Source organism: Vigna umbellata, chromosome 3, assembly GCF_029865625.1.
Source record: "Vigna umbellata cultivar VRB3 chromosome 3, Vumbellata_1.0, whole genome shotgun sequence".
NCBI classification, from domain to species: Eukaryota; Viridiplantae; Streptophyta; class Magnoliopsida; order Fabales; family Fabaceae; genus Vigna; species Vigna umbellata.
In genome coordinates this window covers 21,402,195-21,425,773 of record NC_142167.1, presented here as the reverse complement: position 1 = coordinate 21,425,773, position 23,579 = coordinate 21,402,195, and the positions used below count along the sequence as shown (strand labels likewise).

The window sequence follows — 23,579 nt, the reverse complement described above, 5'->3', positions numbered from 1 at the left end:
GCCGTTGGGAATTTCACCAAACCCTACATGCACAATAGTTCAGTAGTTCAAATTTAAACGTTGAGTGGCACAAAAGATCAGAACCCAACGGCTAGTACTAACTAAACCCTACTTTCTTTTCCTTTTGGGTCCACATTTAATTTTTTTTATGACACCTTCGTTATATATAATTTTTTGAAAGGAAGATATATATTATCATAATTGAAATTGATTGTTTGGTGCAGACAAATCTATAGTAATGTAATGTTGACTAAAAAGGAGACAAAGAAAGGGAAAAAACACTAATTTGTTTGCTTTGGTTCATATGAAACTTTTCTCTCTTCCAAGCTTTCTTATATGGTCACCAAAATCAAGCAAGAAGTGATTTTAGTTTTTTTTTCTTTTCCGTTATCTCCAAAGCAACATTACGCATGCTTGTAAACTTTCTTTTTGTCAATTTAAAAAATAAAAAATTTATTACTATAATAATTATTAAAATAAAAAACATATACATTAAAATGAAAAAAATTCATAAAAATATTACAAAATAAATAATTTGTATAATTTTATTGTTAATTAAGGGTAAATAGTTGAATTTAAAATATCAGTTACAAGAGTAAAATAGTAAAGAATTGTGTAGACAAAAATATCCTTGAAAGGAAAATTTCCATTTATTAATGTTATATATTAAGAATTAAAAAAAACTAATTATAAAATAAATACCACGACCACTGTAAAATGTTTGTTATAACAGTTTGTTTCTCCACCTGCCAAAAAAATAAGTCATTTTTATAAATACTTGTTCTATATTATTTTTATATATATATTTTTTTATTATTATTGTAACGGTCAAATGTCCATAATAGTCAAATAAAATATGAAGAGTTGATAAATCAAATTTGTTTAAATAAGAGGTGAATCACATTTTAAAAATTTTATTTTGACATTATTTAATATATCATCACATCACAAAATGTAAGACTTGCCTGTGTTTATATGTAACAGCAAAGATTAGCGTGATATGATCTTTGCACTGCTAATGACTATGAAAATTGATACTATTTATCACATGTTTAAATAATATTTTAAATACAACAATATTAGAAGAGCTAGACTTTTTCTTTTTTTTGTAAAGTTACACAAGCAGACATTCTTGAATTTTTATGTGTTAAGTGTCACACTCAAACATTATAGATCCAAGAGCCTACATAACCAAATTTAAATATGAAAAGAATAAAGTACAATTACAATTGATATGGATCAAAGAACAAATTAAAATTTGGATATGAAAAGTGAATGTTTTCGTAGGAACATAATTTCTTTTAGGAATGATGATAAATTCTATATATTCAAATTCATAGAGCCACGTACCAATGAAACATAAAGCGATTTTTAAGCCAACAGTAGAACAAGTAAATTACTTTAATGATTATAATAGACTAGATGCAAATGGTTCTTTAACAATGTGCTAGGAAGCAAAGGCTCAATTTATAATACAGACATAGTTTACAACAATCATGTAAGAATAACAATTTATTAACAGATTTAACCTATCAATTCATTCCAAAATTAACAAACAAACAAATATTAGTGCTTAGTTCAAACTACAAGTAAAATTGTATAAAGGGTATTTCGGAATCAGCATGTTAATCTATCCCTGTAGAACTCTGGTGAAGAAGAACGCGAAAAGAACTCCCCCTTTCGTCCAATGCTTCAATTTTCACCAAGACAACGAACGACAAAACCAGCAGAGAAATCTTTACAGAGCAAGATTCTATTTACTATCTGCCACGATCAATATAAAATCTATACTGAGATCTTCTATGATTTATATACTCCATTCCTTTAAAAGAGTTTGACAAGACATTAGTGAAATCAGTTTAAGTGAAGACAAGACCCTACATTAAAGAATGCTACAATGAATGTTGATGGGTTAGAATAACAATCATGAATGCAATTGATGTATGAACTCTACTATGTCCAGATTACAATCATCTTCAGCCTTTAGAGCTACATGCTTGTTTCGTTATTCATCTTTCCATTTCCACAACCGTTTGTTAAAATAGAAGGCAATTGAGCAGAAGCTTGATCAACGCATTCGATCATTCTCCTACATTGAACCTGTCTAAGGACAATTCTTTTTATCTTAAAATAATCATTTGCCTCCCTGCAGGAAAAGAAAAACAACCATACAAGAAGCTGGCATCTGAAGTCCTGCCATGACTTTTTTCAGTGCAGATCATCAAACCTGCAATGAAGATAAATAAGCATAAGAATCTTGCAGATACTGACTTGTATCAAACATAAAAATCCTTTTGTTTAGTAGGATGAGGTCACTTGACAAACAATAGAAACATAAAAAGTTGGTCAATGTACAACAACCAATTGAATAGGACACTCGCTGGAGACAATATAACTTGTCTATAGGATACCACAAAATCAGAGAAAAGTTTGTTTCAAAGCATATAAGTTAAGAAATCGAACACAACCTTAGGAATTTTATTTTGAAAGGGCAAGGGTAATACCACTTCTCACTTGCTGATTCAATTGTTACACTAGAAGGCTCCTCACCAACTACTGTATGCAACATTTTCAGCTTAACCCAAAAGATCCCTCACATTTAAGAAGAAAAACAATCCTCGAAGAATCTGAACCCAATTTCTGTAAACCCATTTATCTAACTAACTAGCTGTATCAATATATGAATCTTCCCACAAAAACAATTGTACCATAACCCCAGCACAGTGAAGATTTCATCCATGACTGCCAACGGTATTTAATTGCATGGGATCTGCAATGACAAGTGAAACTTTCGCTTTCAACCATTTATTACAAAACTAATATAAAAACCACAGAAAGGTCTTATGTCATCTTCTCAAAAAAGGGGAATTATAAAAACAATAATGTAGATGTTATGGACAGTGTATACATTCTGACGTGAAATTTGACGACATATCCATTTAACTAAAATTTATTCCAAGGACAAGACTTATTTTTTTAATTAAAGTAACTGCCCAATTATTTGAGGGGAGAGAGAGTTGCCTGCAACTGAGGAATACATAAAGAAGCACACTATATTAGTCACAAAGGACAAAATGCTTACCAAAAGTTTAGTATTATTTACAAACAAATATACCAAAAAAAATAAATTGTCACAAAAATATCAAAATAATAGGTGACATCACATATTATTTTGTAGATAAATAAAAAAATAGTTTAATTGTGATCGACAGTCAATGATAGAACTTTTATAACACTCGTCTGATATTCTGACTGTTAAAAACTGAGATTTCAAATTCTTTAAAAGATGTAGCAATAAATGTCTGTCAAAAGCAGTCTAAAACCTGGGGAAAAACCATGTAAAAAAGTAATTCAAAATAGGCTGATAAAAAATGCTTAATATATTTTTAATTATTCTTTTCTTTAAATGAAAAGTCAACCTAAAGTAATTATCATTTTCTTTTTTAATTTTTTAATTTTTTAATTTAAATGTGAGCTTGTTATTATTAATGGAAACTAGTGTATTTTTGAAACTTAGGCCTGTGCAATATGATATGATTTCAACACTAACTTTAAATGTTAAAAATTCATAAAATGATGTTTCATAAAAAAGAAAAATTAAAATATTATCTTTGGTTGATCTTATTAATGTATATGTATTACTTAAATTCCTTAATTGCAAGTATTGTTATCATTTATTAACACCAATTCGGTCATAATTAAACCATTAAGCCTTGAACCAACTTTTTTGACTGGTAAACTCTCAAATACACCATTACAATTTAAACATTGATTAGTAAAAAGCCTCCTAGAAGCTTATTCTCAAATAGTATTAGTTAAAGAAAAGAGGGAATAGATCTGTAAATTCTGTGACGTAGAGAAATTTAAGGAGGGGAGGGGAGGACAGGCACGGTAAATTTTCCACTTTCCTGCTTTTAGCTCTCCTTGGCCAAGAGCAACTGTTGCTCTTCGTATTTCGACTCACTATTTTTCTCAATAATAATTGATTCATACAACATCTCTTCTCATGATGTTCATTTTATGCATAATGTCTCTGCGTCCAAATTTAACAGATGTAGACAAACCAGTAATAAAGATTTTCTAACATCAGGAAACCTGAGTGGAGCATAAACAGTGGACAAATTTGTCATTTAAAATTTAAAAATTACGCAAGATATGCATGATTTGTCCTTTTGACCTTTTATCATTTCATTCTCTATGTTCAAAACAAGTCAGAATTAAAAGAGGGAAACATACCTCACTTAAAGGTTGAAGAGAAACAGGATTAGATAATTCCTCTGCACACTCATTTGCAGCACTGCTTTCAGGACGAGAAAATGCATTAATTTTCACATGAGGACAGATTGGAGCAGTTCTATCAAGACAAACATGGCACTTAAATCCAATAAGTTGTTTGACATTGTCCACATTAAGCCCAAAAGCATCACCATGAAACCAATCTGCATAATTAGCATAGTATGTTCAAAATATATTTTGATAAATGTTAAAAAGGTACGTGTACAGATATTTATGATATTATCTTCTTAACTTGCTAAAAGTATTAGCCTCTTTCCACACTCATCCCCGAGCCCAAAAGGAGAAAACACAAATGAGAAGAGTAGTCACCTCCACATATTTCACACGCAATATAATTCAAGGAGTATCCATTTCCACAACAAAGGCAGCAGTTAAGACAGTCAAGAGAGCCAGAAAAGTCTTCAGAGGAGACAATAGTCTTCTTCTCTTTAAATAGCAATACTCGCTCGTCATTTGGCTTTCGAGACAACCGAAGACCATTAAGCCAATAACTGCTACAGAACTTTGTTCTCGTCCCTCGTGTAGTTACTGCTAACTTTGTATATTCACCAGTAGGTTCATTGGACTCCGGAGAGGTCACCTTCTTGGATTTACTTTGCTTTCCCTTTTTACGTCCCACGTTCTTTTTACCGGGCTTTCCTTTTCTACGTCCACCGTTCATTTGACTTTGCATATACAGGGATTTGGCCTTCCTAGTAGATCGGCGAAGAGGTACACTTGATTGGATATTCTTACTGTTTCGAGATCTTCCCTGGCGTACCTTACTCAATGCCTTCTTGTTGCCCTTGAGGTTTACTGACATACAAACTGAAGGCACAGTTTTACGTTTCTTTGCTTGAATCTTCTGCAGTTTTGAGCCAACTTTTCTTTTATTGGTATTAGTCTTTGCATGCAACCCATCCTGACATCTGTTACATGAATATGTGCTTCCAGTATTTGATGTGCTACCTGATTTCCTGACATGCCTCTTGTGGAAATATCCTATAAATTATAAGATGATAATGAGATATGGAAGTAAAAATACAATTTATGAAAAAATAACCAAAATTTCAAATATGAAAAGCACAAGATAGCAAAAGAAAACAAAACAGTAATCAAAACGTAGTGAAAGCATACACAGACTACTGCTCGTGTGAAAAAGGAAAAAAAAAACAAAAAAAGCTTCTGGCTTCCATCACATAATTATCATATGCTGTAAATTTGAAAAAACATGCATTCATAACAAAAATTACTATTTCTAGGATGTAGGGTAGTCTTAATCATCATAACAAATGTTTTGACCATACACCTAGAAAAAATGAGATCTCAACAAACCTTCCTATCACTCGGGATGGGAAATTTAAGACACCCATCATCAAGACCAGAGTGTTTCAAATTCCGGATAGCAGCATGCCCAAAATATGCTGCAGTATGATAGTTGTACTTGGAATTTATATAATGACCTATTTTGTAGAACTTAAACTGACGGGAAATGTGACCAAATTAATAATACATAAATGGGTGCAAACTTCATCTTACAAAAAAGTTTTGTGAAATTGAATTAAACTTAAAGTTCTGAGGTTTGTTAGACCTATCGTATCCACCCACTATGATGCCACTATCAAACCATCTACAAATATTATTTATTCCCATGCTTCAGACGTCAATACTTGATGAGAAGAGGTGTCAGAGATCCTACATCAACTAAAGATATGAACAAATTATAATATATATATATATATATATATATATATATATATATAAAGATATAATCCTCATTTTAAAAGTCAATTTTATGCCATTATTTAAGCTTAAAGTCTACTTTCTAGGAAACTATACAAAAAATACATATAAATTATGAAAAATGAAAAAAAAAATACTCAATATTCATGACACTCATAATTAACAACAAAAGGGTCACAAGTGTCTTGAACAATTCATACATGTAAAAAAATGTAAAATACAAGTTTTCTAGATAAAAAACATCATCTTTGAAATTCAAGTGATACATAGAAGTAAAACCCAGAATATAGCATACGTAAAAATACTTCTCCATCAATTCATGATAATATTTACAATAGAGGTACGAAACCAATCCTAAGACTTTGTTTGGTGGTTTGAGCTTTTATGAGTGTTATTTCTTCACATGACACAAAAACTCAACAAGAAACTGATTAATTGTTCAATCTATCCCTCTTCATGGGTAAGTTGAATGTTTTAGCACAAAGTAGAGAACGGCTTGGACAGTTTCCATGCTTGAAGCTCTTGCTTGAAAGGGCAAGTCAGAGAAACAAACCCAATCACAGGCCTTTATGCAACCTATTTGATTGTCAATAAATACTTTTTAAAATCATTTCACAGAATAAAAATAGTTTGATACTTCAGAAACTATCGGCAATGGTGATGGGAGTGGCAGCAATAAGGTAGAAAATCTAGGGCATTGATGGGAAAAAAGTGGTTTTCATATCTATTACTGTAAAAACATATGATTAAATACTTTTTTGTTCATGCAAATACAGAAGTTTTTTATATTAGCTCCCACCAAAAAAAAAAAAAAAAATATATATATATATATATATATATATATATATATATATATATATATTTAATTCCTGTAATACCCTATTTCAATCCTTTCCATTCAGAAATAGTTATGTTGCTCCATCTGGTGTTGCACATAAGCATTTTTTTAACAATGAGTTGACACATGGCAACATCATCTGATGGAATCAAGAAAGCAATTTTGCAGCAGGACAAAAGATCAAAAGTTTGAATATTACAGAGATCACACAAAAATTTACAGGGACTATGACTAGAAGAAAAAAGTGGTATATTAGTATGAACAGAAAAAGCTTAAACTAAAACCAGATTATGAAGAATAGGCTTCAAGAAAACTATATAAATAAAAGAAAAAAAAAAGAATTGTGTTTCAAAATATAGTAATCATGTTAAAAATCATTCTCTAAGATTTTAAGGCAGCAGTTCCTGACAACACCTTTACAACAGTGCAAGATTCAGTAAGATATAAGTTATACATTAAAATCTAATATAAAAAGTAATTCAGAAAATTGTAAAACAAATAAAAACATTGGCTATATATATACAAAGCAAACTATTGAGGAAAAAAAGTAACATTAGAAGACAAATACACACCTTTGCAATGGAGGCACCTCACAGCATCCCTGCCAATTTCATTTTAAAAGAGTATATATATTAGTGAGTATATTTTTACAGAGTAAATTACGCCCTTAACAAGATAGGAAGATTTCAGTGTAATTGACAAGTGCACACAAAAGAAAAACTTGCAAATGCATACATAATAATAAATAAAAAATTATCAAAAGAAAAAAAAGCACAATAATGATGACAGTCAATCCTCTAATGACTCATTAAATCAAATTATCATGGCTCAACCTTAAAAAAATATCTCAATGTTATGCTTAATAAAAGTTACAATGATCCCTATTGTTGCTGATTTAATACACTCCACATATTTCAAAAAATAATTCTTGCTGAGTTGGCAGGTCAAACCAAAATTAAACTTGCCCGTCCATAAATTTTTTTATCATTTTAATCTTTAGCAAAAAATACAAAATTATCCTTCTACAGTCCTATTATGTACTGGTTTATGTGCATAACATTATTTAAGGATACTATTATAGAAAAACTGATATATCATCATATATACGCATCTACTGATTCTTATCTATTGAAAATCCAACATGCTCTCTATAATGACAATATTAGATTTGTTGCTTAAGAAGTATTTCTTAGGTATACATTTCTTATAGACCACTAGTATCCAAGTTTGAACTATGGCTTTCATGTCATATTTTGGGCAGATATTGGGGGAAGGAATACTAATTTCGTAGATATTTGTGTAATATTTCTTCTTTTAGTTAACAGAAAAAAACAGATCATCGGTAAACTTGAAAAACAGTCTCATCTTCAATCAACTACAATAAAACTAGCATGAACAAGATTACAATACAAAAGTATAGAAATCTGTAACAGATAATTTTATTCTAACAAAAGAAAAGATAAGCCATGTATAAAGTAACAACAAGAACTAGTCATAACACAAAAAAATACTACAAATACCTCATTGAAACATCTTTGTTGCAGTGCCCACATTGATGACAATCAGATCTTTCCAATCTAGTAAACAGATATGAAAATCCCCTTTCTTGAGGAATTTTCTTGTTTACTTTACCAATCTCAAGCATTTTTTCAAGTTTCTTATCAGTGGATTTGCGAACAATTCTTTTGTCCTCAAAATTCTTTAGAAGATGCATTGGAACATAAGATTCCTCTAGCCAATATTTTTTTCTCTCACTAGAGGATTGTTCCAACAGAGAGCCATGTTTAATAACAACATCCGGAATAGCCCTTCTCTTTCCAAAATCAATAAGATATTTCACAGATTGCCCTTCAGTGCACTTCCTGCGTACAATTGATTTTTTGAACAGCCTGACCGATTTTCTAGATTCCTTGTCCAACACACATAAAGGATGATTGTTCTCAATATCAAGCCACCTTATGTTTGAATAAAGCTCTCTAGCCTGAAAATCATAAATAGCTTCTTAGATTAAAATGTATTTGATAACAAGAAAACAAGACAAGTTCATCAGCTTATACTGGTTATGAAAGGTCAGAGTGTAACATCAAACAAAAGATACTCATAATGTGTATACAATTTAAAGATTTATTACGTGTTTGCTTTGGGTCCTCTTCAAATTTAGAGGGCAGCATTATATTCCCTTTGGCAGTTGAATTTATCATGTTTTTAAGAAAAAATTTATATTTTTCACTATGTATATTTAACGTATTGTGTCCTATTATTTTCAAATTAAATGTACCACCACATTGGATACGTGTCGTATCTGATACACATATTGTATCTGTGCATCATAGTATGTCACGCAAGAAAAATAGACAACTTTGTAGCATTCTTAAAGACTTTAACCTTTATATTCCTTGTTTATTACTTCCTTTGTTTTGGATGATAACTAATCTCCTATTTGTACTTCCCCTATTTCTGCTAAAACATAACAAATCTTCAATTTACACCACAGTGATTATCGTCTTCAACAAGCCAGGTAATCATACCTGTAAAGCAAGCTGCTCAGCACTTGTTGACATCTCAACAGCTGCTCGCCAGGCAACAAATCTGCTTCTCCGTGCAAAGTCTGAATTCTCAAGATATAAAATTCCTGGTATCTTCTTACACCCACCTGTGGAATTTCACAATTTTAAATCAATTCAAATAACCATTCAAATGAATAGGCTACTAACACAACATGCACAGCATACAAACGAGAACAATTTGCGACCTTGTCTAGCAGCCTTGGCAACCAAGGAGTGAGGCAAAACCTTCAAATTAAACAATTTTCGGGACAGCCTGCCACCTCTCCACCAGTACATCCCCAAACCACTAGCACTGTTTGAAGATGAACTGGTTTCATTATCTGAATACCTGGCCCTTTTCTTTGCAATACCATGCCTGGAAGATGTGCGTGAAACCACAATATGAATAGCGGACCCCATTGTGGGAACAGAATCCACATGCTTTAACCAATCTGCTGAAAGAGCAAAAGGCCGCAAATTGGATTCTAACTGCCAAATAAAACATTATACAGTGTCAGACATTTAACTACAAATATTCAGAGAGAAATGTAAACAAAAAGCCAATGTTAGCCAGGCAGCCAGCCAAGTCAGAAAAGACATGTTTCTTTTGTTGCTAGCATCATAGTTTTAGCTTCAAAAAAATCAAAGGTAGACAAAAAGCAAATAGTGAGAAATTAGTAAAAAGATATACCTCTGGTACATTTATGGAAACATGAACACATTTATAAGGTGTGTACACCTGATACTTATTATTTATTTTTCAGTCAGTTATATCACTTATACAGTACTAGTCAATTCTGGCCACCAAGCAATCTTAAATTTGTAGGAGAAAAGGTTCTGTTTATAGCTCTATGGTGCTCTGCTCAGGTTGAACTAAAGGAAATTGATATTACTGGTATGTAGAATGATACAACTCTGTTGCATCTATGAGCCAATTTGGCTCTACCTTTTTCCTCTTTATTCTTATTAGGAGGATTTATGACCCTTCTCCCTCCAAATGTACATTATATGTTCTTCATCTATCAAATAAAATCAAAGGAAAGGGGGAACAAAACCTTTAGCACGTTTCAAGTAAAAATATCAACAACACACTCTTGGGCTGTGTTAAAACGATATCTACATTAACAAAAGTGGTTTTTTGTTTTTACTTGACTTCTATTGATTGTAAAAAGAAAAGAGCTTAATGAAGTTATACTAATATCTCAAAACTTGACAGACATAAAGGAGTTAGAGTAATCATGTGTTTAATAAAAATGATTGACAAAGAGAAAGCAAATCCTTACAAGAAGCAATAATCGCTTAACACGAAGAAAATCAGATGTCTTCAAAAGATCTTTATGCCAAAGATTTGTTTGATGCAGATTAAGCCACGGACCCAATAAAAGCCCACGTAACCGAACCTCAAGAGAGAAGATAAGACATATGATATCTCTAAGATGCCCATTCTGGATATTCCTGGGTTGAAGCCCAACCGAAGTGCTATTGGACACTTCCCAAACAGGCTTCACAACAGAATTAAACAAACAATCCCTGTCTTCATTAGCAACTTTGCAAGTAAAGCACCACCCACATTTTTCTTTTTGAGCAGCTGCATCCAGTTCGGGAATACTTGGCCAACAAAAGTTAGTAGATTTCTTCATAATGACCTTGGTTTGATCTGAAATAAATTCTTCTTCAGACATTGCAAAAATCTTATTCATTTTCTCAGGCGACTTACACATCAACTCCTGTGCAACAAATGAAGCTGTTCGGGCAAAGCTATAATAGTTTACATACTCAGTTCCACAAGGTCCTTCAGAATTATCCTTACTGTCCGGGGAGGGGGTACTGCTATCACCTACAGATCTTAAATTTATTTTATGCCCCACATCCAAGCTGGAAGATGTCAAAGAACAGTCGGGATAGTGTCTTTCTGGTACTCCTGGCTGATTCAAGGATTCATTACATCTATTGAAATCATTGAGCCCACACGTCTGAACATTGTTGGTGCCTGTTCTCGTCTGTGTGGTATCAGCTGATCCATCTGAAGCAACACAAGGACTTTCTATGGTGATCGTTGAGTCTAGGCAGTTCCCAACTTTTGGAAACTCTTGGCCAAGTTGCATACAACAGTCAACAGTTGAATTTTCATCCAACTTTCCTTGATCATTGGCCTGATTATTGTCCAAACATATCTCTGATGTAGAAGGTGCCAAAGATGTATACATAGTAGAATATTCTCCCTTCATCTGCATGTTCTTGCCGGAATTTTGATTAAAGACACTATCCCCTACATTCAAGTTAGCTTTGATATCCCAATGCTTATAGATAGCCATTAGTATGCCTCTATATAAAGGACCCATAGATTTTAGAGCTTCAATTACTACATGTATATCATTTCGGTGGTAGTAATAGAACAATGGCCCTGCTTCAGATGAGCTTGACCTGCAAAGGTTTCAGCATTCAAACAAAGTGTGAACACTCTAAAACGATAAGAGGCAGGTACAGGACAGATTAGACTTTAGATATGTGAGATATGGTTTGCATTTTTCACAATGACAACAACTCTAGCCACTTCAAATTTAAATGGAAAAACTACATCTAGTAAAAGGCGGTTGTGATATAAAAGAATTATCAAATAGACAAGAACAAGTAAAACTGTAGGCAGTCTACATGTTGTCAACCAGATGTCCTGCATGAATCTTGTCTAATACATTGGGATAGCAGTGAGACAAGCTACCAAGCAGCCTAGATGTTCAACAGAAAGTCATACAGCAATTTCCAATAGAAGAATTCTATGTTACTTATGAAATAATGTTTAGCAAGCTAAGGTATGTGGCGGACACACCAACAGGTATAACTACACTTACACTAGCAGGTAACTGCAGCTGTTGAAATAGACACTACCATCCATATCCATCCCTAATAGGTCTGCTCCTCGAAGTGACCTTCGTGATTTCATCCAAGCCCTGTGTTTGCCAATTCCACACTCAGGGCAATACCAGTCACCTTCAGGCAGTTTGTCACTGGCAATTCCAACACATCGTGAATGGAATGCAGCAGGGCAACCGTCACAGCATATTAAACTACCATCCATCTTGCACAGGCAACACTCGTCACTATTCCAGTCAGTTGTGTCATCCACATTCTCCTCAGTCAAGCAGGAGCCACCAGACACATCCATTACAGCTCTTCTTTTCTTGGATGCGTCAAAATACATATTCTGATCAAAACCCATATCAGTCTCCGTAACCAAAGATCTTCTGTTAAGCTCTGACCTTATGGCTTCTGATTCAATCATATCATCACACAGGTATTGGAGAATCTCGACCTTCACCATTACAGGTTGTCTATAGTAATCAGTTCTGAACATTAGATGTTTAATATCAAAACCAGTTTTAAATCCTGAGTCATGAATCAGAAGGTACTCTGCCATGAAAATAGGCCATGTGACCAGGTCCAAAAAATCCCAGTTAAGATTCCTGCATTAAGGTAAAAATATAAAAATGGAGAACTTGTAAGGATAAGACGGTCAAACAGATTGACAAGTATAATAGATTGAAAGAAAAATTAAATAAATATACCTCAGACAATTGGATGCAGATTGGCAACCCTCATTGGAAATGTATTCCAACTGCTTCCTCAGAGTTTGCAAAATAGAAACATGAATGCTGTCAAATAATAAACTTGGAATTTCAGACTTCAGTGCATCCACAAGATCCTCCAACTCAAATGGACTCAAAAATAACAAAGTACTGAATGATCTTAAACACGCATAAATAGAAAACAGTTCAAGAACAGGAACACCATCTAAATTCAAATTTGTAGAAGACGGGGGCAATTGCAGCTTTGGAAGAAGATTGTTGCATTGCCTGTATCTAAGATCATTGTTATATTGCTCAGATTTCTGAGAAACAAGGATTAGAGGTTTTTCTTCTGTTAAGACATCAGTTCCCAAGGTTACCAAAGCATCATCAGCCACTTCCACTTCTAAGGTGCTTGAAACCCCTTTTCTAGCTGATGCCCGACGAGAGCTCCTCCTTAAAACTGTCTCTGGCATGGCTCCTGGATTATCTGATAATTTTCTTCTTTTCCTTCTACTATTTTCTTGTTTGCATGGACTTCCTGAAACATCTAGGAATTTTTCTTGTTTGCAAGGACTTCCTGGATCATCTTGGTATTCATGAATTATGGCAATACCACCTTCAGAAGGACAATCAACTCGCTGAGCCTCCCCAAAATCTGAATCCCTAACAGAAATTGCACTTGAAATCTGATGAGAATTAATAGTCCCTGCATCTTCTTTGCGACTGTCTCCTCCATTTTCCTCAACTAAACACAAAGAACCTTCTTTAGATGGATGATCAGAAGAAACATGAATTACCTCCAATTTAACCGCATCAAAGGCGTGATTGAAATTACCATTAATGCCGTCACCTTCCACAAAACTATTATTAACATTTATCTCTTCCTTTTGGGACAGCCCCATCTTACCAAACAAAACATTATCCACCAAAGAATGTCCATTTCCATCACCATCACACCGAGTTTCCTTACCTTCTTCACATACTACCTCCACATTCAAATCAAAGTTACATTCCCGCTGCATTGCCTCACCCCTGCTGACGTCATCCTCATTACTCACATCCAAATTTAAATCAATGCAATCTCTTCTCTTCAAACGATCCTCATTACTCACATCTAGATTTAAATCCTCATCCAGATTAGCATTCAAATCAAGTCCATCTTTAACACAACTAACATTTCCGGATAAACTCTTGTTCAAACTATCTTCTAAGCCAGTTTCCTCTATCGGAGTTTCTCTAACCCCATTTTCCTCCTTACTCCCATTAGCATTTCCCTCAAGATTCCCTCCATTCCCAACTATACCATCCAAATTTCTCTCTAACACACCACTATCCAAATCCAAACCCCCACCACTACCAGAAGAAACATCCCCATCCAAAACCCCCCTAAAACCACTACCCTCCGCCACCAAATTCTCTCTAACATTACCTGAACCTGCTCCAACATCGCGCTTCCTCTCGACCCGGCAACGCTTCTTAGGTTTCCGACCAACTCGAGGCTTAGCCTTGACACTCTCCGGTTGAAATTGCAAGAGAGAAGCCACGTCAGAGGACTCCAATTCCTCAGAATCACCATCTTCGTAAACGATCTCCAAAAAACCAGACGCAGAGTCGTACGATTTCACTGTTCCCGAAATAATCCCAAACCCCTTCACCTCTTTCTTAACTGTCTTCCCCACAAACTCCATCGCTACACTGCAATCCCAACGCAGCAAGTGATCTCCATGAGCAATTACTTACAATAAACGATGAAAAACACTAAAGAATTCATCAAGAAGCAAACAAAAAATAGTGATGTAAGAGAGAGAAGCAAACCCTTGTGGTGGCTTTGGGTGCAGCAGAAGAACAGAGAGCAATTCGAAGTGTTTGGGAATTGAAATGAAGAAAACGAAAGTGCGAGGGAAGAGAGAGAAACAGAAAGGATGTGGAAGTTGGGAAGAAAAGAAAGGCAAACGAGTCCCTCCTTCTCTCCCTCTCTCTCTCTCTCTCTAATGTTGAAAATGTTGAAGTGGGTCAAACTAACTAGTGCGAACTGGAGAGAGGAGAGAAAATCAAACAGTAACAACAAATTCTTCCCATTTTCAGACACTTTTCTTTATTTATTTATAATAATTTATATTTGGATTTCATTTTTTTATTCTATAAAAGACAAATTATAAATGTATTGTTCAGAGCAGTTGCGAGTTGGTTTGATGATGGATTGGTTGATTTTCTTCCCTTCTTATTCTATCTGAAACTCTGCTTTTACCATCTTTGAATGTTATACCGTCTATTTTTAATTATTATTTTTTGTCATAAATGATATAACATATTTAATTAATTTAGTCTTCATAAAAATATTAAATTTAAAATGGCTTGGGAGTATTTACTATGAAGATTTAACCATTTTCTTACATAGTTATTTGTGTTGTTTAATATTGAGATATTACCCAAATAGAATTGGTAATAAATCCAAATAACAATAGATGTGTGATAAATATAATTTTTTAATAAAAGTTTCAATCTAGTTGAAACAATCAATAGTTTATATGACCACTCTTCATCCAAATAACAACAAATAAAAGTTAGCCAATTATAATTTATTTTATTTGTAATAATTCAAATCATAATCAGCGTATGGTATCAATTTATAAAACCCAAAATGTCAATTGAGGGTTAAAATGTTGTATTTTTATAAACTGAGAAATTTAACTTAAAAGATTACATGGTTGTCCTTTAAAAAGGTAAAAACGTGGTTGAGTGTTTTTATGAACAAGGTGATAAAAGTAAACAAAAAACAATAAATAATATATTAAACAATTAAAAATAATAAATCCAACAAAATTAGACTATTGAATTGAATTAAATTAAACTGAAAATATTATAGTAAACTGAACTCAGACTCAACTAGATACATTGTGGTAAAAGTAAGTGCATTTTAAAATAACTGACAAGTCATGCATTAAAGATGACATCATATAGAACAGTTGTATTTTTAAACATTGCTTTTTTGTTTAACTTGGAATTGTGCTCACTTTAAATAAAATTATGTTTTTCTATCTGGGGAGATATCTATGTACACCACACATCATATTATACATTGCATATGTGTTGCATACTGTTACCAAATACGTCCATGATCTTAGAAAGTAACATATGAATACAAGGTATTTAAAGTTATATCGTATGATCGTAGTGTCTAATCGTACGGTATAGGCATATGATGACAGAAAAATAACTGAAATTAGATGATTTGTAGTCCTAATCAACTATAAGTACAATTTATAATCAAATTTTTTTAGTAAGTTTTATTTATTAGATGTTAGATCCTGAATATCATGTTATTAATTATAAGTTTATCACAAAATTTATAAATACAAATCAAATGTGAGAAGATAGTGATTATATTTATTGTAAATTTAAAATTTAAATATAGCTCTTATGAATTAAATTATTAACTTGAAAATCCTTTTAACAGGTATCATACGTATAGAGTTTGAACATTAAGAACCTGAAAGAAACTTGAGTAAGTATATTCAAAACAACCTAAGATAACCCGAAAAAATGTAGAAAAGTATTTTATAGATACTTCAAATTTAGACCCGAAACAAAACTCAATCTAAAAACATATTATATATATATAATTATCAGCTAACAAATGCATATCTTAATATTTATTCAGCCAATTCATTCGAAAATGGACATTCTCTAGTTAATTTAATCTACATTTGTCAATAATAATCTTCTTATTACATCTTCTTATTACATCTTCTTATTACATGAAGAAATAAATAAAAGTTATTTTTATTCAAATGCATGTACGAGGTGTAACACTTCAAAATTGTAAATATCTATTACAAAATATTAAATACTTATTAAAACAGTATCTCAGACTATATCACAAAAAAAAGTTCTTTGCAATATTTTGTAATTTCCGTAATTTTTAGTTTTGATAATATATCAAATTAACCAAATTGACTATAAAAAAAAGAAAAAAAAAACTACATTTCAAGGTCAACCATGTGATAAACACATGCAAAACTCTTACAATACTCATAACCACTCTTCATGTTCACATGTTTAGTAAAGAGTTCAATCCTTTTATTACCACAAACAGATATACTATGTTTTTTAAATATAATTTTACCTTAATAATAACTACACTTAGAAAAATAAAATGCTAACAAATAAAAAGTGATTATTTTACCATACATACATTACCTTCATAACTTTTAGACAAAAAGTATTAATTTTCCATTTAAAAAATACTTTTTTCATTCTTGTATTTTTTTATACTCCATTTTCTAACACATCATAAATTGTAACATCTCATTTAAAAATGTAAACTACTAAATAAAACATTATAAATATATAATCAATAAAAAATAATTATCATAGACCATTCATAACTACAAACGTATCACATAAAAAAAAAACAAATAACATTTCTTTATACTGTTGGGCCCAAGATTGCTTTCAACCATATTAGTTTTGGGAGGCTATAGTTTGGCATTTGCTATCTACGCCCCTTTTGTTTTCTAAATACCGCTTTCGTAACGAAAAGGTTTATGATCTTGCTCCGGTCACTTTATTTCACCCCTTAAGCATTGTTTATACAAATAATACAATGTAACTTGGTAAAAATATAGAAGAAAGTAAGAATATGAAAGGGGTGCATAAATAAAAAGGTAAACTATAGTTTTTTTTTATATTTATTAAAAGTGTTTGGTTACAGCTTCGGGCAAAACCCAATCTAGAGTATTGGGCACACAAGATATAGATCAAACACAATTTTCTTTTATGTGCACATGGTAACTAGGGATAGCAACGGGTCATAGTGCCTATCCGCAATCCGATCCGACAAAAAAAAATTCCACCCACTACCCGATTCGCTATCCGCACGGATATCTGTTTCAAAAATATCCGCGGGTATTTTAAAACTCGCGGATACCCGTGGATATCCGCTGATACCCACAAATATTTAAAAAAATATATTTTAATAAATTATTAAAATAAAATTTAAATAGAATTATAAAAAATATATAAAATATAATATAAATTAAATATAAATTAAATATAAATTTAAATTCAATTTTAATTAAATTTAATCTTGTAAAATATAAATTAATGTTAATTTTAATTAAATTAAATTTAATAAAATATAAATTAAATTTTTATTTTAATTTTTTGCGGGTAGCGGGTATCGTCGGGTACGGATAGTATAATACCTGCACCCGACCCGTTTATAAGCGGGTATTAAAATATCTGCTACCCGCAGGTTGCGGGTAGTAAATATCCGCGGATATCAACTATCCGTCACGGATTTTATCCGCAGATATCGGCGCGCGCGGATTTTTTTGCCATCAACCTTTGATTTAGCTCTATAAAACACATTTTAAGTCCATTATTATGGTAAAAAATTCCCTTGAAAATTTTCGGGACAATAAAATTAACATTTGGATGAAATAAATGGTATAGCATTTTTTTCTCCATCCTTTTATTTCCTTTCAGCCGCCTAAAGCATAAACTGCTGCATGATTTGTCATTCACTTCAAACAAATGCTTTTCTCGCTATTTACTTTCCAACAAACAAAAACCTAATAAGAATAACATGTGTTGTTTCTCTTAGTATTAACGAAAAGATACCATGTTTCTCTTAAGTATTAACTATCTATTTACTTTAGTTCTCCCATGTTGCAAAGGTAAAGCTAAATGACAATTATATCCTCAATTTGACGATTTTCTTTCCTTGTAACATAGCACATGCAGGATCATTTGGGTAATTTCAGAACACGTTCAATTCTATGGTAATCGGCGTAGTTTCTCACGACATTGTTTTGAATATGGAAGTAGCATTTGTAAAGAAAGCAAAAGTCACAACAACCTTATTAAAAAAACCGAAACAATCGAAATTGTGTTTATTCGTATTCGCACATCTATACATATATAAATATGTTCACCAACTCATTCACATTGGCGCAAATTTTGTAAGCATCGTTGTGACAGAATTGAGGGATTTATCGTACAAACCTGAGAGAAAAAATGGGTAGTGGCAGCACGTATTTGACATTGACAATGTTAGTGATCGCAGGATGTTTAATCTGTAACACAAAAGAGGTTTCTGCGCAATGTGGAGGAAGTTTGCCGGATCTGATATCGCAGTGCCAACAGTTTGTGCAGAAAACAGGACCAAAGATTAAACCTTCAGCAGCTTGTTGTGCAGTGCTCAAACAATTCAACGTGCCATGTGCTTGCAAACTCATTACCAAAGAAGTTGCAAGCCTTGTCAGTATTCCAAAAACTGTGTTCATCGGACGCTCTTGTGGTTTGAATCTTCCCGCAGGAATGCATTGCGGAGGTAATTAACATTTTCTGCTTAAAATTCTTTAGGGTTATAGCAAAATTATGTTTTCATATAAACAATTAATGAATGATTTTTGTGTTATTTATATAATAAATATGTTATAAACAAACAAAATAATATGAGATATTTTTAACCTTTACAGTCAATTTAGTTCACAAACATATTTTACCTACAATCTTTTGAGTTTTGATAATGTTATTGTAAACAGATAAAAGGATTTTCAAACCATTTCATAATATATACATATACATATACACATATATTCTTTCATAAGAAAAATTGGATGGTTTAGAAATTAAATAACCATTTTTGTAGAACTCTTAAGATTCATTTAGATGAATAACAATAAAATCTTTCTCAAAAAGTACACTTTATTAACCTCTCAACTATTGTTTTATTTTATATCAGTGATTTATTTACTTATTAGTTTTTAGTTTTTATCAACAAATTAAGTTAAAAAATATATAAAATATTGCTTTTTTTTCAAATTTTTATTAACTTATATCCTTTTTAATACTATTTTTAATTCTTAGAATTATAGTAATGATTGAATGTTCTTTTTTTATTTGTTTTTAATTAAATATAGTTCATATATTATTTTAGAAAAACTCAATCTGTTATATTAGATAAGTGTTAATATCATTCATTCCGTTTTGTTTTTAAGATTGGACAGTAAACATATAAAAAAATAAATAATTGTATTAACAGAGTTATTAACCTTTAAACAATATTGATTCTTTGTAGAAAATATAATAATTACATTGAATACAAATTAAGTAAATGATAAAATTATATTAAATCTTTATTATTATCAATATGATAAATGTAAAGAAAGAAATAAGTGATGGTATATGTTATTGTTTCAGCTATTGTAATTCCGCCGGCCATGAAGTGAACATTTTCGCAATCTGCCAAACGCAATGACTACCAAGCATCGTAATTTAGTAGCTCGGATGTGGAATCAGTGTTTAAAATGAAATATACCTGTTTATGTAATAAATAAAGAATTATATCATTGCACAACTCAAAAGTTATTAATGTTACTTATTTACATGTTAAAACATGGCCATATTTAATTATACTTATCCCATATTTTCTTCTACTCTGTTAATAAAATTGGAGTACTTGATTCGTCGCTATTATAAACTAATAAATGTGGGAGACATGGATAACTAGTAATTTATAGTTAGTTTCTTTTCATAATTTCGTTAAATAAACATCAGTATATGATTCATAGTGTTGGATTTTACTATCGTTTTTTAGTCTTTTATATTGTATTTTTAAAATGTATAGCTAAAAATGTTTGTAGTTATTAAATTTAAATGTCAACTGAAATTTGATTACATCGCATGTTTTAATATATTATGATTTTCAAGTTTTTAAAATAAATTAATACAAAATTTTTAATCCATTGTTATTAAATATTTTCACATATTATGCATAATTTTATATTCACATGTTAACGCGTTCGTTTTAGATAGACATTTAAACGTATTAAACAAAGTTTTAAAGATATTTAAATATATCAAATAGAATAAATTAAGTTTATTTGATACATAATTTTTTTTAACATAATGTCAGAATAATTATATTACTTTAATTTTAAAATTTAAACCCATATCAAATTTTAAAACATACACTTAAAGTTTTTTAATAAAATCGAGTAAAGTAAAAAATAAAATAAAAAACCTTAACATCAAATCAAGTGATCTTTCATATCATATTTTTTAAAGAGTTAGACTCAACCTCTCTTAAAAAATCTCAAAACACAACATAAAACCACCATCTTAGACATTTAGCATTAATTAAACAGGCATTGTTTTTGTCCCTTTATATACCATGATCTTTTCAAGGCTTTCATTCTAGATTTGGTTCATCCTAAAAAGAACCGAACCAAACCGAAGAATCCAACCCAATTCAGTCGAACCGAACCGAACCGAATCCAACCAAATCGAACCCAATCCAACCCAACCTAATCCAACCCAAACCAAAACCCAACCCAAACCCAACTAAACCCAAACCAAACCCAAACCAGTCCAAACCAACCCAATCCAACGCAACCCAAAACCCAAACCCAACCCAACCCAACCCAACCCAACCCAAACCTAACCCAACCAAAACCCAATCCATACGCAACCCAAACCTAAACTAACCCAAACCGAACCCAAATTCAAATCTCTAACCCCAACTTCAATCCAACCCCAACTCTCTAACTAAATGTTTGATAAGAAACATGACCAAACAAATACAAAAATAATCAATAAAAAAAGCTAAAGTCAAAATAAAGATTTTCTGTTTTATGTAATCATTGAATTCTTTTGAATTTTGTATTATGAACCTAATAGTACAGGATTTTTAATTTAAACCTTATATTTTGGTCTAAATAAATCAAGGTTTTGACTCTCACCTCCTCTTGTACAAAACCTCTTATTGCCCGTAGCTATCCCAATTTGCAGAAAATAATTAAAATATGATTTTATTGAGATCTTGGAGGGAGTTGCAATTTAATGTATTTTTAAAGAGGGTTGGAATGTGAAGGCAGAATTTACGTGAATGTTCACAAAGGGTGTAAAAAATTTACACTCCATTGAAATTTAAAAACAAACGAAAAAGATCTTAATGTGGGTGGTGTCTCTTTTAGGAAAACTGTGTCATCTAATAGAAGCAAGATTTCAATAGTGAGACACTATTGGAAGTATTGTCATCACAAAAACTCCAAAGGAAGGAGAAATTTGAGTGGAGATGGAGAAATCCCTAATCCAATAAAAAAAGATAAGATACCCTCCAAAACAAAGAACACGAAATGCAAAAAGAAACATCAAAAGCCATATTGGTAAACACCTTATTGGAAGAAAATATAACTAATATATCTGTACAAAGAAAAAACAAAACAACACTCATGCAGATTGCAAAAATATCGATTCAATAACAGTAACCAGGAGAGTGAAGTGAAAATCAAACTCCTAATAACCACTAGTGTAAAATGAAAAAAACTCAATTTTTTTTTTACTAATACGAAAATAAGTCAACCCTATACCAAACAATACAACATGCACAAGAAAACCCAGAGACAAAATCCAAAAGAGTGAACCATGCAACCAAGAAAATGAAAAAGAAAGTGATTAAAACTAATGGCAACAACGATATCAACAACCTCCTTCTGCATGTCGGTACTCTTGATGATGACCTTCATAAGGACTGCCGATAGCGGTAGCAGGTAGCAGTTTCCAGTCATCGGTATTAGACCTGTTAGACATTGTCTGCTCTTTTTTATTCTTCACTCATTTTTTTTTCTATTTTAAAACTGAGCTTTTGGGGGAAGTGACTTTGGGGATTGTGAATTTTGAAACCTTTTCTGAATAATATATATTTTTAAGTCTAAAAATTATTTTTAAAATGAAACTTTTTATAAGTTAATAACATTATTATTTTTTTAGTAACCCTATAACAATATCAACGTGTTTTCATTACGTTAAGTAATTATTTTTTTAAAAATTATTGATAAATACAATTAGATATTTAAGAGACTTAAAGGGGCTTTATTATAACTAGGCTATCAGATGTTTCATACTTGTTAAAAAGGATTTTGTGTCCATTGTTTTATTATTTTATATTTCAAAAATAAAATTTAGATTTTAAAAAACAGACATTTCTCAAAATCATTTCTATATCATAAAAAAATCAATGATTTATAAAAGAAAGTTTAACACTTTCTCTTCTAATTTTTTTCTTTAACAAAATGAGGAAAACTTGTATCCTTTTTTCATTGTTTTGGCAGATATATTTCTTTCAATAAATAAAGTAAAGTTGGTTCTTGTGAATTTAAGAATTTTATTTCAAAAAAGAATATGGTAGTGAGATTTTGATAAATATGTTAATTTAATTGTGAAGAGCACCTGTGAGAATCTTGCAGGAAATAAATTAGGTGTTGTGATAGATTAATGTTTTTAAAATTTGTTTGGTAGTTGAAATGGTTAAGATATTGATTGAATGTTTACTATTTTAAATGCCTGTAATTAAGTACTTTAACCTTAAACTTAGTTGGGAATACATAAAAAAAATATAGAAACTATTAAAACATCAATTATAGTTTTAGAACCTACCAGTCTATGTAAAGAAAATTGCGCATGAAGATAGCAAATAATAATGTGTTATATTTTTTCTTGTGTGTTTGTATTATCAATAAACTCATAGGATAGATTTAGTTAGTTAATTATATTCCTTTTATAAGATGTTATTGGTTGAACAAATTCTTAAAACTTCTTATA

At 31.4% G+C, this 23,579-nt stretch overlaps 2 protein-coding genes across 4 annotated transcripts; one reads left to right on the top strand and one right to left on the bottom strand.

The window, feature by feature from the left end:
- Positions 1 to 1,448: 1,448 nt before the first annotated feature.
- On the bottom strand, positions 1,449 to 15,010 carry LOC124829539 (PHD-finger and DNA binding domain-containing protein). Of its 3 annotated transcripts, none has more exons than XR_015784902.1 (12): positions 14,784 to 15,010; positions 12,966 to 14,663; positions 12,252 to 12,863; positions 10,686 to 11,826; positions 9,609 to 9,891; positions 9,385 to 9,509; positions 8,377 to 8,837; positions 7,429 to 7,457; positions 4,606 to 5,277; positions 4,237 to 4,439; positions 2,469 to 2,770; positions 1,449 to 2,227 (listed from the first exon to the last, which is right to left on the bottom strand). XR_015784902.1 is itself a non-coding variant. In XM_047303069.2 (11 exons), exons 2-11 carry the CDS (start codon positions 14,654 to 14,656, stop codon positions 2,222 to 2,224), a joined length of 5,223 nt encoding a protein of 1,740 aa, XP_047159025.2. In that variant the 5' UTR covers positions 14,657 to 14,663; positions 14,784 to 15,009; the 3' UTR covers positions 1,449 to 2,221. The 3 variants fall into 3 exon arrangements, 1 of the variants encoding a protein (XP_047159025.2); XR_007028089.2 differs by having other exon boundaries at positions 2,505 to 2,770; XM_047303069.2 differs by lacking the exon at positions 2,469 to 2,770 and having other exon boundaries at positions 14,784 to 15,009.
- A 3,979-nt stretch (positions 15,011 to 18,989) lies between these two features.
- On the top strand, positions 18,990 to 20,206 carry LOC124829542 (uncharacterized). The gene is made up of 2 exons (XM_047303072.1): positions 18,990 to 19,305; positions 20,178 to 20,206. The coding sequence occupies exons 1-2, from the start codon at positions 18,990 to 18,992 to the stop codon at positions 20,204 to 20,206; spliced, it is 345 nt and encodes a 114-aa protein (XP_047159028.1).
- The last annotated feature ends 3,373 nt before the right edge of the window (positions 20,207 to 23,579 follow it).

What these genes read in the sequence shown, in the direction of transcription:
- LOC124829542 (XM_047303072.1), top strand. Translation starts at nt 18,990, where the DNA reads ATGGGTAGTGGCAGCACGTATTTGACATTGACAATGTTAGTGATCGCA. An exon ending in CGCAGGAATGCATTGCGGAG is followed by an intron (nt 19,306 to 20,177) that starts GTAATTAACATT and finishes TTATTGTTTCAG; the next exon opens with CTATTGTAATTCCGCCGGCC.
- LOC124829539 (XM_047303069.2), bottom strand. Translation starts at nt 14,656, where the DNA reads ATGGAGTTTGTGGGGAAGACAGTTAAGAAAGAGGTGAAGGGGTTTGGG. An exon ending in TCTGCATCCAATTGTCTGAG is followed by an intron (nt 12,864 to 12,965) that starts GTATATTTATTT and finishes ACCTTAATGCAG; the next exon opens with GAATCTTAACTGGGATTTTT. An exon ending in CTGAGCAGCTTGCTTTACAG is followed by an intron (nt 8,838 to 9,384) that starts GTATGATTACCT and finishes TATGATTTTCAG; the next exon opens with GCTAGAGAGCTTTATTCAAA.